Genomic DNA, 13,906 nt, shown 5'->3' on the forward strand with positions numbered 1-13,906 from the left:
CGTTGTCTCTGGCCAAACTGGTCCCTTTCTCATACTCTCTGATATCATCAAAGATGGAAGACACTAAGCCACCACACCTTTCCCTCCCCTCCCGTCCCTCTCCTCCCAGGAACCGCTAAAGTCCATTTTCAACTTGCTTGCACATGGTAGGACAGAGACAGGGCTGAGAGATAGAGCTTTTGCCAAGCAAAGAAAGCTTTCGGTTTACAGGGAAAATTGAGCTTTGCCCAATTCATTAACAACTTTTCTCTTCTGCTGATGCTGATTGATGCACATATACGATTTATATTTATTCTTATTCTAAGTATTTTGAATAGTACATTTAAGTATTTTTATGAATTAATTTTTGACAATTTGTTTTGCATTTGCTTATTTTACAGTTTTGCGATTAAGTGAAAATACTTTCTTTGGCTCCGCTTATCACAATTGCGAAGCAAATAATTAAAAGCTAATTGTTTGGACGGGAAGCAAGAGTTTAGTGAACATAGTAATACTGATTATATGCATATATAATAACAGCAAACAAAATCAACAATAACGCAAACGCAAAGTAAACGAGTCAAAGTTGCTGACGCCGCCGCAGCAGCTGTGCAAAACAGCAGGAAATACCCGCCACATATTTCGCTGGACGACAGAGTTAACAACAGAAATCAAAGAGAAGAGTAGAGTAGAGTAGACGACCATCGTCAAATCAACTTTTAAATTCAGACTCACACACACACACACAGTCGCAAAGTTGGTTAACTAGCCATCATGGAACGCGAGTCGAATCCAATGCAACCTATGTGCCGCTCTGGATGCGGCTTCTATGGTAATCCAGCCACAGATGGTCTGTGTTCAGTTTGCTACAAGGTGAGTATAATAATACAAATTGGTCATGTTTGATGATAATTCCATTTAACACTTTGTTATCTCTCCCTCTGTCTCTCTCTTTCCGTGCAGGACTCGCTTAGAAAAAAGCAACAGCCACCTGTGAATAGCACACCTGTCTCAGTTCCAAGCCCACAACCTAGCCCCACATTCAGTCCGGCCATTGCAACAACCAATACCGCACAGCCCACAGTACAAAGCTTACAACAATCACACAATGATGTTAAAGAGGTGAGTTTGATTTAGACTCTTAGAGGAGTCTGAGCTTTTGCCGGATGTCTTAATATATATTGTAAAAAACCCGTTGATGTGGGCTTTCTTGTTCCAACTGCTTTCATTAGTAGGCCAAGCTGTTTAGGATTTTTTGTTGTGGTGTATTTTGATCAGTAAGCTATGAACATTTTTTTTTGGTTATTTTCGGATATAAATTTAGTCTCTTGTAAGTGTTAAGTGTTTTAAAAAGTAATTGTTCCAGTATATCGAGAATGTTAGCTGTGCGGATCACGAGTCGCTGAGTACTACGGTGGAGTTGACAAGGTAATCCCCAACCACAGATCCATTATTAAGTGCGACTTAAGTACAGCTAAATAATCCATCATCAAAATGTGCAGTGTCTATCTGTGAGAGACATGAAGTTTTCGATTTTTAGCCGAACGTTGAGGCGGGTAGTCCCAATTGGGATCTCCCAATCGAGAAATGGCAAAATGATCAACATTGGGTATCCCTATGACACATGGATAGAGTGTTGCTTCAATCTTCGCACACACTCAATGGTCTGCGCGATCGCACACATGTATAACGTTTTAGGTCCTACCTAGTATAAGTCCGTATCTGCTCTACTACTATTAAACAAAAAAGAACGTTGCAATCGGGCGTAATCGACTGCGAAATACTCTGTTACCAATAAGTCATACCTTCTGATAACAGGTGTCGCAGAACAGGGTGGGTGTAGCCAAGAAAGACCGATCTTTGAAGAAGGCAACCTGTAAGTTACCTTCCTAGATGAGTGATTTTATCTTTAAAATTGTGGGAGATATGCTGATTTATCAATTTACAACTTCCGAAGTATCGAGGAAGGTATGAGAGCGAGATCATACAATATTTTTTATCAGTTCTTTAAGCGGATACCAGTAATATACTTACGAAATTTGACGGCTATAACTCAAAAACTGGGGAAGATATATAGCCATTTAAAATTTTGAGGGGCGGCGTAAGTGGGCGTGGTGCATGTGTCGATCTTTGAAGGAAATCGCCAACAACCTACCAACCAAATTTTGTGACTGTAGCCTTAAAATTGTCTGTGATATATGTTTATATGCTTTATCGATTTGGAATTATTGATTTTATCGATTTCCTATCCTCCTAGTGGACCACTCCATTTTTTACACTTTTACTGACGCGGGCGCAGACCAGTATATATTCCAAGTTTCAACAGTCCAAAAAGGTGCGGTCATACTGACTGACATTGCACAAGATCAATTTACTATTATAACTTCGGTATTAGAGTATAAAATTGTTCGCCGCGTTACCTTCGGGTACATTGTCTTAGCCCACGGACGAGAGGAGTGCCCAAAAAAACTATTTTTCATGTAGTCACTTTTTAGTCGATGCGACGCTTTCATGAATTGTTTGCTGGATTGTGAGATCTAGCATCACATCTTTTTGGAATAATAATCGAAGCTCAGAAAGCGTTTCCGAGATTATTATCGGCGATTTATGAAGCGTTGTTTTTGTGTGACGAAAGTTGAAGAGAGAATTACTGAAATTATTAAATAAATATATGGCAGATCAAAACTGCGATTTTGTAGTATTTTTCTTCTATATAGCCTGTTCGTAGTTAAAAGTAGGCAATGGAATTGTTTCCCCACAATAAATACTATTTTTGTTATCGATATCGATTGAATATCAATGTAGACGTCGATTTAACGTGAAGTCTCCGTTGTATGTCTGTCAACCTACATTGACACTAGGGGGAATTGTGTCCCCTAAAATAGAAATAGAATCGATACAATCGATATTTGGATGTCTTTCAAAATTTCTCGAACAAAATTTAAAATTCATTGAAATGCCTAATTTAAGTGGTTCCCTCAAGCCGTCGAGGCGTAGTGAGGCAACTACTTCAGCATCTGCTGCTCCTCCTGCTGCTGCTACCAGTAAATTGCTGCCAACAGCAGCAATATATCACCTCAGACGCACGAACGCATCGGCTGGAGGAACTGCTGATCCTGTCTCGGCCGGCGCATTATTTGGTGGCCTCAGTTCACCTTCGCTAATGAAGCCGCCACCATGCAGCCGTAATAATTTATCAAAGGGTAGACTGTTTTTAAATTGCTTGGCTGGCAGTCTAATCTAATCTCTCGTTTTTACCGCCTGCGCTCCCTCAGCAGGCGTGGCATCAACAGCAGCAGCAACACGCAAGCTAAGAGTCACCATCGTCAACGCCTCTAGCTCTCGATCCTGCTCTGGTGTCAAGTCGTCCAAGTCGGTGCGTCTCCCGCCGTCATCATCAAGCATAGCACAAGCTCAAATCAAAAAGAGTTCGCTGGCGCGCAAAAGCGCAGCAAGCAGTCGAATAGCAGCAGCTGACGTTGTTAGTGGTGGTTCGCGTAAGGTTAAATTCTCGACTAATGTGCACACGTTTCCGTCCAGCACCAGCGACCGGAAGGATCTGCGCATTGGCGAGCTGCAGCTGAAAAAGCAGATCAAGAAACTTAGGCATAACAACAACAACAAGGCCCAACAGCGATCGCCGTCGTCCGGCGGCCAGAATTGTGCTGCATCTCTTGCCAACAAACTCGCTCTGTCCTTTTCCACACATCCACCCTCAGTCTCAGTTCTCGGCCGGGACATTCAGCAGCACGGCGCCATCGTAGACGTGGAACCCGTCAAAGCGCCAAAACGCAGCGGCCGCAAGGCGCTGCCAATTTGCGGAGCACCAAAAAGAAAAGCGCCAATTGCTGCAGTAGCTGCTGCTACTGGCACTCGTGGCAACGTGCGCCAGTCCAACAAGCGGCCTAAGAAATCCCGTATTCAAGCTGGTGGCGCTGCGGCGGTGGGAACTGCAAGCTGCAGCAGACCTGCACCGCGACTGGCCTACTCCGTACAGCAGCAGAAAGTAGTAAAAGGCGGCAAGACGACGACGTTCCCGTTCACCATTAGCAGCAGCTGCAGCCGAGCCGAGAAAACCAATAAGCTGCGTCAGAGCCGCACAGCCACAATGGACCAACATCAGCCCAACGGCGATGAATCTGATCAGTCGAGGCGGAAGCCGACCGATTCCCAGCACAGCAAACGCAAGGATGAAAGTACAACGACCAACAGCGGCGGTGAGCTGGTCCAGCAGAATAAATCGAAATCTTTGGAGCCGTCAACAAAACTCAGTAATAATGATGATGCCACCATCCTTGCCAAGAAGCGGGTAAAAACGCCGAATCAGTCACAAAACACAACACTTAAATATGTTAAACGGCTTGCTTGCTTAGCTTAAGAGTGCTTAAAGGGGGGCTGAAAGAGAGAGAGAGAGAGAGAGAGAGAGAGAGAGAGAGAGAGAGAAAGAGAAAAGAAGAGTGGGGATCACTTGAATCGGAATCGATAGATTTCACTTAGCTCAAAATAAAACGTAGAAATGTGTTTTCTATTTAAAAAAAAAAAAAACAGTTGGAGCAGAGATTTTAGATTGTTTGTTGTTTTTTTTGTTTTTTTCTTCTTTTTTTTGTGCACTGATTGGCATTTTTGACTCATGTTTTTCCATATATTTTTTTCCCACATTTCCCATTCACCCGTGCTTTATGTAGAAAATCACTGAGGAAGCCGCCACCGTCTCAGCCAAAACCAATAGCGAAGCCATAATATCGGCGTCCGGTCCAAATACTTCCAATACACAAGCAGCTGCTTCTGCTGCCAGCGAGCAGGATGACAAGGACAAGGAGGATGATAAGGACGCCAAAAAGAAGAAGAATCGATGTGGTGAATGCCGCAAGAAAGTTGGCCTCACTGGTAAGTTTTTGTTATTGTTATTCTGGTGTTGTTTTGGTTTGGTGTGCGCACAAATTCGATTAATCGAGAGTAATCATTTTTATCGGTTTTTTGTTATAGGCTTTCAGTGTCGCTGCGGCGGTTTGTACTGTGCCGTGCATCGTTATTCCGATAAACATAACTGCACATTCGACTACAGAGAGCATGGCGCACAGGAGATTCGGCGCAATAATCCGGTTGTGGTTGGTGAAAAAATTCAAAAGATTTGAATTTGCCCGCGAGATTGTGCCAGTAACAGTAGCCGTAGGAATAATAACAACTACACATTATAATATAGTATATAATAAACACAACACACACACCAAACACACACATAACACACACACACACATACACGCTACGCACCAACAAATCAATATATAACAAAAAGCTCTAAAACAGAAAGAAACAACAAGAATACACACACCACTCACACAGAACACAAACACACAGATGCATATATAAGTATATATATATATATATCGACGCATATAAATTCATATATGTGTGTATATATAAATATATGTATATTATATATAAATACTATAAATAATTGTAATTGTAATTTAACAATAATGTAAACAATAACAAGCAACAATAGTACAGAAACGTTAACCAAATACCACGCAACGCAAACAACAAACAACAATAATAACAACAACTGCAACAGCAACAGGAACTGTGCAAAACCAGCTCTCGGAATAATAACAACAACAATACTACAATCAACAACAACAAGCACGACGACGAAGTAGCGCAAGCAACAACAACAGCAGCAGCAGCAACTACAACACACAACATATAACACACAAAATCAAAATCAACATCATCATTGTCATCGTCATCATGTCAAACTTGAACCAGACGCGTATCAGCGCGTTAGCAAGTAACATTAATAACTACAAATCTTCCTCTTCTCGCTGCTGTGAAGAAAAAAAAAAAAACAAAAAAAGATCTTCGACTTTATCTAGTTGTTATTCCAAAATGCAAGTTGCATACTTGTTTGTATTCGAGAACCTTCGTACACAAACCCAATTGTAAGAACAACTCCTAAAAAAAATGAATAAAAAAACACACTAGAGAACATTGTTATCAAAAGTACACGAAAGAAGATAAGTTTTATGTAGAACAACAAGTGTAATTTGTGTTTGTTTGTTTGTCTGTAATGTGTTGCATATAGAAAAAATAGGAAAACAAACTAATAAGGGAAAAATTCAAATGCAAGCGCAGATTCAAAAAAGAAAAAAACATAAAACTAAAATTTAACTCAACAACAACAACAGTAAACCGCATAGGCAACAACTATTTCATAATTTTTAATTATTGATTAATTAATTATGTATGTATATGTATTAAAAACAAAAACAAAAACAAAAACAAAACAAACCAAAATGTAAAAAAAAAAAAACAAAAAAAAAACGTAAAAAGGCAAAACATAAAAAAAAAACAATGTAAAATTCCTTTTGGGCAAATAATGAAAAAAAAAACTGAAAAAAAGATATATAGTTAGAGCACACGGGAGTGATGAAAGAAAGCGTGTTAAAACACTAAGTATATAAAATTAAATATAATTAACTAGTTAAACAAAGCAGGCTAATGCAGTGCAAGTTGCGCGTTTTTCAATTAATATTTTTACTTGGTCCCAAATCTAAATAACAAAATATTTTACACTCACGTTTAATTGATTTTGATTTTTAATGAACACATATACACAAAAACACACATAAAAAATATAAAAAGAGATGAAAATAACGGCATATGCATACATACATTAAATACGCAGAGAGAAGTATGTGCACTTTATCAACATTGATTGTACGTTACTTTAGAAGAAAATATGGTAACTACGTTGCAAATATATTAAAACCTGAAAACTGTGTAAATATATATGGTTTGTCTTTCTAGGTTCATATTGCTTTAAGCGTTATTTAGTTTTTTCTTTGTTTATATTAAAAAAATAATAACGGGCATACATAAAAGATCTTTTCATTTTGCTTTCTTTCTTTTAGTAATTACAATTTTATTACAGTTACAATAATACATATGTAGATATAAATTTTGTTGTTAGCATTAGAAATTAAAGAAAGAAAAAAGAAATTAGAATTCAGTAAATTTGGACTCCAGATGCTAGAAACCCCCACAATTTGCGCAGGAACATTTTAGCAAATCTATTTGAGACAGTGATCATATTAACCATAATCAAACATATAAGCTTTAAAGAAGGCACCAAACACGAAACACGTATGTGCAATATTAGCAAACACTTTAAAAGACAAAGGGTAGACAAGCGACGGAAGCAAGTGTGAATCCTATATATATATATACATCGGTTTATTCTTCTTCTATGGCTTGTCAACGACTCCTCACCTCTGCTATGCTGTTGAAACACTTCGGCGCCTTCTTTAAATGTTGTTTCTTGTGGACGGGTAAAGCAAAAAAAAAAAAACGACAAATTAAAGCAATAGCAAAGCAAAACCATATACAATAAACAAAGATTTCAATAAAACTGTACAAAACCAGCTACTTCAACATAATTTTGTAAAGCAGTCGTATAAAAAATGTACAAACATTATAAATTTTAATGAGAAAAAATAGGAACTGCTCTCAAAAAAAAGAAAAAAAATACAAAGCAAAATACAACTGAAGAACGACAACAAACCAGAACAGCAAAATTGTCATTTTAGTTTTAATACAAGGTAATTTAGTCGTTAACATTTAACAATTTCTAAAAATTTAAAAAAAAAAAAATCAATATTCAAGCTATACACATATGTTTATCATAATTCAGTAAACACTTTAAAATTAATTAGTAAAATTGTATGCATTAAAGTAAACTTATTAAAATATACACACACACACAAAATGAAAAATAAATCTATAAATTACAGGATACTGCTTGGATCCCTTATCCACAGTCTCCGATTGACATTTGTCATTTGATAAAGGGAGCATTAGATCGATCAGTTAAAGGGTCCAAGTTTCGGGGTCAGTTTATCTACAAGTGGGTATCAAAAGAAACTAATATAAATTTTACAACAAATTTCAAGAATATCTTTTGTTTGTTTTGATTTAGAATTAGTTTATTATAATATTATAGTTTGAAATGCTCTAGTGCGTTTTAGTTGAAATTCTGTTTTTGTTTAATAATGAAAGTGAAAAGGCAAATAATTACCAATTAATTAACCATGCACGTATGTACATATATACATACATGCGTACTTTATCGTACTTTTATCGTATTGTAAGCACCATTAGTTGTAACATTAACGGTTTTGTATTCTGTTTGCTGTTCTAGTATTTTTTTGAATTGAGGATTTGTCATTTTTGGGATTTCACACTATCAAGTCGTCACTCTGGTATGTGCTGAGGACACATTTTCAAAAATACAACTTAAAACTTGCGAATACATTAAATAATCGAACGTTTGTATTTTCACATTTGATTTTTTTAATACTATGCATTGCTACCGAATTTAACTTTCGATTTTGGGCTTAAAGCTTTTGTTGTCAGATTCAAGAAAATATGTATTTTGTAAAAACGTATAAAAGAGTATATTGATGATAATAGCGCGAAGAAATCTTATAAATGATATACACAAAAATATATGTATATATACACATACATGAAGTATAATTGTAATTAAAAGCGTAAACTTTCTGCAACAATGAAAAAAAAACAGTGAAGATATATTTAATGAAAAAATGGTAAAGCTAGTTTGAATCTAAATAGATATACATAGTACATATGGAACAAGAGATATGGAAACAAATATAAGAGCAACAACTATTTTAATTAACTTTAATAAAGCATAACAAATACAATAACAATATACCTTTAATATTTGCCGAAAGAAGAAATAACGAAAAGAAAAATTTAAAATTATACACAAACCTAAATAGTTAAAAAAAAGTTAAATAAAAGGCGTTTCTATCATTTTGAAAAACAATTGTTTGTTCTGTTTTTATTATTTTTGAATATTATTATTTCCAATCAGTTTACTTACCCAATCAATGTAGTCCCCGCCCAGGTGCTAAATAAACTAGACTAGATTGCAGGGAATTATTTCAGTCAGATTGACAATTGACATTGGGGTAAGCTTTGTTCCACTTTTAACAAGAAACATTAACCTAATAAAGTCACAACAAGTGTTCAATAAGTCAGCTGCTTAGCAATGTATAAAGCTTCCTCTTGTTATTTTGAGATATTTAAGTTTAGTAACAATATATTTGGCAAGCAATAACACGAACAAAATCAAGAAATTTTCGTATTTTAATATTATTTTCTTAAATATATTTAAAGATGAAAGTTTTTAGCTTTACCATCAGAAAATTATAAGTATATGGAAGGTCAAAATTGGCACGGGAATTATCAAAAATATAACTGAGGGAAAAAGTATATAAAAATGCTAAGCTTTAAGGTAAATATAAAAAGAAATATCTATACAACATAGTATATAAAAAGATATAAATATGAATAATAAACACAAAAAACAAAACGGAATGGCAGCAGCAATGATATGAAAATAAGATACATATAACTTAAGTGTATATATAAATATATATATATATATATACATATATATATATGAATATATATATATATATATATATATATATATATATATACATACATATATACATATATATATAAATAAATATATATATATATTTATGAATATCTGATAATTGCAAGAAACTGATAAAATTATACATAAGTTATATAAAGCAAGAAAACAAAACAAAAGAATGAAATGGAACTAATAAAGAGAATTATTCTGAGAAATATATATGACCGGAGTACATTTTTAATATTTTTAAAGAGGTATGTAATTTTTCTTGAAGATTTAGATAATTATATATATCTAATAAAGATCCTAATCTAAAATTATGCGAGCTCTGCAGGGATATGTTTGCGGTCAATAGTTATTTGGACTTTTCAATTATATTGCAAATTTTTAATAATCTTCCATTTAATTAGATTAACTTGGATTTTAACGAATTCATTCATGTTACTTAGCACAAATAAAATTATTTTTTCGCATAAATCACAAACGTTACAAAATTGCGAAATGTTAAAATTATTAATTAAGATTAAAATATTTTTTTTTAACTGAATTATGTATGACTTTCTAATGCAATTGCAAGAGCAACAAATTTTTTGATAAAATTAAGAAAGTCGGTGTTTTACAAATAAATGCTTTTTGCAGTTTGTCTCAGTTTATATTATTATTTTTATTGTTTTTTTCCTTACTATTTTTTATTTATATGTTTAAATTATCTAGTTATAAATACGATGTTGGATGGTAACAATGAAAACTCATTTTTTATGCTGACTTCATCCGATTTCTTGTTTAAATATTATTGCGATTTGAAATCGCGTATGGAAGATTGAAGTTGAAGCTCTAATAAAATGAAAAATTAGTGGTTGGTATCCACCCGTTATTTGTGACAGCTGAAGTATTAGCATCGAAGAATTAGAAAAACTTGCCCATGAAGTTAGGTCCAGATCGCAAGCAAGGAGAAATTGCCGCTCGACGTAATTGTTTACTGTTGGGCCTGTTAATTTACCCTAAGAAGCTTTCTTTCTTTCTCGCTCTCGCATTGATTCCGATGACAAGACCTTTTAAAGCTAATTTCTGGATTTAAATATGAAATATGTCCTGCCAATTGCAGACTTTGAAATAATATCTAATACATATATTAATATGCTTAGAATCTAAAATAGTTAATTATGTTCTTTGCCAATTAAACAAGAAATATTCCCATAAGAAATCCATTGCTGTAAATAACTTTTCACTGCTTCAGGAAAATTGTGCGATTTTTCTTCCATTAAAGCAGCATACCTTCCAATCAAATAAATCAAAAGTTCGTAATTTGTTCAAAATTTGCTCTAAATCGTAGGGGCGCTACCATTTTCCCGTATGGCAGGCGTGGATCGTCCAGTAACATCGGTTTGGCTATCTACAAAGGGAATCCGAATAGGAAACTCTTATAGATACTCATGTTGATCTCTGGTTGGAACTTCTATTTAAATTAATTTCTTACAACAGAACATTGTTGTACAAGCCAGCTTAACATTATGTGAATAATCGTTGGGTTTTCGGTTTCGGACAGAGTGATGAACCACACCCCTGGCTAGTTCCCTACCATCATCTGCCAGACATTCCAGTGACTTCTTCAATTTAAATACTGTTCACCAGTCATTCCGTAGTATTATACTTAATTTAAAGTAATCGCTTCAAATTTTTGTGAAAGATGTAGGCGTTTCAGAATTTTTAGAGGCGTTGTGGCTGTAGCCGAAGGATGTGGACCATGTGACCACGAAATGCATGAGCCAATCTTTAAAGGTGATTACTAGAAACTGCATTTTCAAATTTAGTGACTATTTTTCAGCACTTATTAATAGTGTCAGAGACATTAGTAATTCTCTCTCAAGAAATAAGGCGACAGACATTAAATGGTGCACATTGTAATTACATTCTAGACGGTCCGAAAGTTTTTTCAAGAAAAATCATTGAGCTAATTGCTAATTGCTGGTAAGACAATGGATGCTGAATATTATGTTATGCTTGATTCCTACAGAAAGTACTTTAAGCATCAATCATTAGTTTTTATGATACTGCGTTCCGAAGATTCAGCATAATTTCTACGTCAGGGATTTTCCTTAATCATTTGGCAATCACAGTGCAAAGAATTGAAAATACAATTTGTACAATGGCCGACAATCAAATTTAGTAAAAAAAAAATATTATTTGAAAGATTATTATATTTAATTAAATGTATTTTAAAATATCAGTAATAACAAGAAATCGGAGATTGATTGATCCCGATTGATCCCGATTTCGAAATACATGTGAAGCAATTTTAACTAGCGAAGAAATTGTTCGGTGAGCGAAGCATACATTTTATGTTCTCATTCATGACATCCTTTGCCTGTAGCTGCTTATCATCCGTGTTAGTCAGAACATATATATCACGACCAGTTCCACGATTTAAATTTTAATGTGTATATTTAGATGAAATCCATACATATTAATTTACATATTTTTTTTCGCTAATAAATTGAATCTAAAAAAAATTGAGGCACACATGACATTTATGACATTTTTGTACATTTATACATTTATGTGGTTTTGTTATGCAATGACTTGAAAACTGCCACTAATTCTAATTAACGAGTTATATGATCTCTATCAACATAAATACTAAACTTTCCAGCTTATTAATAATAATACTTTAACATATCGCAGGCTTTGTCGGCTTATCTCCGGTTCTGAGGTTCTCGAAGCTTTAGATAACTTTTCTACTCACATTTAATGTTAAAAATAATAATGTAAAATTATCTTAAGAGTAAGATCACTCAGCGTCAAATTTTATACGGAAACATTTACTAGAGTGAATGGGAGCAACAAAACGTCTGCTCTTACAATCGCGAACACGATTTTTTTTAATTTACAGCAGCCAAGAGAACAGCTTCAAATTTAGTTTAATAAAATTGATAAATAATTTTGAAAAAGATCGCCGTTAAATGTAAACAGATATATCGTAAAAACCGGCCTGCATACAGAAAAAATTATATCTATTAAATCGATACATCAACAATGTAGCTGTCATCCCGAATAAATAAACTCAGTAAAGCAGTGTTGGAAAACACGGTAAAAATATCGATATATCGATGTTGCACCGATGATTCGCCCAGCGCTGCAATCAAGCCTTGCAAGATATTAAAATTTCAGGAAAGATAACTAATACAACTATGGCAGATAGGCTGACACAGCTTCAGGACACTGTTAATCAAGTATGGGAGTATTGAATCAAGTTTTATAATAGCTTTGTAAGCAAAATGTTTTATTGTTTCTGTTTTAGCAAGCCGAGCACTTCTGCAATGCTATTGGTGTAATTCAACAAACGTCCTACCCCAGCAAGTTTGCAAATTTTGACAGGACGGGCTCGCAGACACCCATACAAAACCCGCCGCAGGAGGATTATGCACAGCTTTTCGCACAACTAATAGCTCGATGTGCTAAGGATATCGATACTTTGATTGAGTCATTGCCCAATGAAGACAGTTCTATTGAACTACAAAATTCCAGCCTTAAGCGGCTAGAGATTGAAAACCAGGAAACTGCAGAGCAACTTGAACATGTCGTTCAAAAAGGAGAACTGCTGCTAGAAAAAATCCAACTTGCACTGGGAGACATAGCCCAAGCACAATTGGACATGCAAATAACGTTAAAAACTAGTTTGCAATAAATCGCTAACATTTCATCTTAAACAATTGTGTGTTTGTGAACTCATTCTCTTGCTAGAAATTATTTAAGTAGTATATTTAAGCTTTTCTTTATGTAAACAAAGCTCAAATAGTTAATTTTCTTTAAGACATCAATGTCCGAATCTTGAGCAAAATAAACTTTATTAGAATAATAATTACCCAAAATAATCATCGTTAAATGTTAAAGAAAAACTAATGATATGACAAGCATTGAAACATTTCGAATCTAATTAAGTAAATCCACGTTGCCTGTTTCTATTATTTTTTAATATACAGTGCTATTTCACTTCAAAAGTTGACAATTGTCAGTTGGCAGGTACTTCAGACATAAATCTAATTAATATTTATTTACCATTGGATATTGTTATTTTGCGATAAATTGTGAAAGGTATTGAGGAGACTCATACCCAAATAAGTATATATATTCCTGATCAGCACCAAAAGTGGAGTCGATATAGCTAGGCCATACCTTATGGGGTCGGTATAAGAAGTTAAATGCTTGTCAGTTGAGGCCGATTAGTTTCATGATATATTAAAACATCTATTTGTCTGTTTTCGATAACTTGTCCGCAAAATATTAGGACCATAATAACACTCGTAGCTGGTAAGGTTGATTGAGATATTTTGGCAAGTAAAAAGATTGTTTTTCATACAAAAACTCATCCGTCGGCCAATAATTCCTATGTCACTTAACCCAAACCCGCCGATTCCGATATCTGATGCTGACCGCATAAGAATTATGGATATTTTA

At 34.7% G+C, this 13,906-nt stretch overlaps 2 protein-coding genes across 4 annotated transcripts; both read left to right on the forward strand.

Annotated features, from left to right (window-relative positions):
• Window positions 1-380: 380 nt before the first annotated feature.
• LOC6569983 (AN1-type zinc finger protein 6) lies at window positions 381-5,985 on the forward strand. 3 transcript variants are annotated; one of them, XM_032741728.1, is made up of 4 exons: window positions 381-852; window positions 943-1,101; window positions 4,665-4,866; window positions 4,966-5,985. In XM_032741728.1, exons 1-4 carry the CDS (start codon window positions 754-756, stop codon window positions 5,112-5,114), a joined length of 609 nt encoding a protein of 202 aa, XP_032597619.1. In that variant the 5' UTR covers window positions 381-753; the 3' UTR covers window positions 5,115-5,985. The 3 variants fall into 3 exon arrangements, with proteins under 3 accessions (XP_032597619.1, XP_032597617.1, XP_032597618.1); XM_032741726.2 differs by lacking the exons at window positions 381-852; window positions 943-1,101 and adding exons at window positions 2,852-3,182; window positions 3,255-4,288; XM_032741727.2 differs by lacking the exons at window positions 381-852; window positions 943-1,101 and adding exons at window positions 2,852-3,182; window positions 3,258-4,288.
• A 6,592-nt stretch (window positions 5,986-12,577) lies between these two features.
• Window positions 12,578-13,158, forward strand: LOC6569984 (mediator of RNA polymerase II transcription subunit 21). The gene is made up of 2 exons (XM_001996151.2): window positions 12,578-12,681; window positions 12,750-13,158. The coding sequence occupies exons 1-2, from the start codon at window positions 12,640-12,642 to the stop codon at window positions 13,134-13,136; spliced, it is 429 nt and encodes a 142-aa protein (XP_001996187.1). The 5' UTR covers window positions 12,578-12,639; the 3' UTR covers window positions 13,137-13,158.
• The last annotated feature ends 748 nt before the right edge of the window (window positions 13,159-13,906 follow it).

Source organism: Drosophila grimshawi, unplaced genomic scaffold (genome assembly GCF_018153295.1).
Source record: "Drosophila grimshawi isolate 15287-2541.00 unplaced genomic scaffold, ASM1815329v1 contig_1148, whole genome shotgun sequence".
Taxonomy (NCBI): domain Eukaryota; kingdom Metazoa; phylum Arthropoda; class Insecta; order Diptera; family Drosophilidae; genus Drosophila; species Drosophila grimshawi.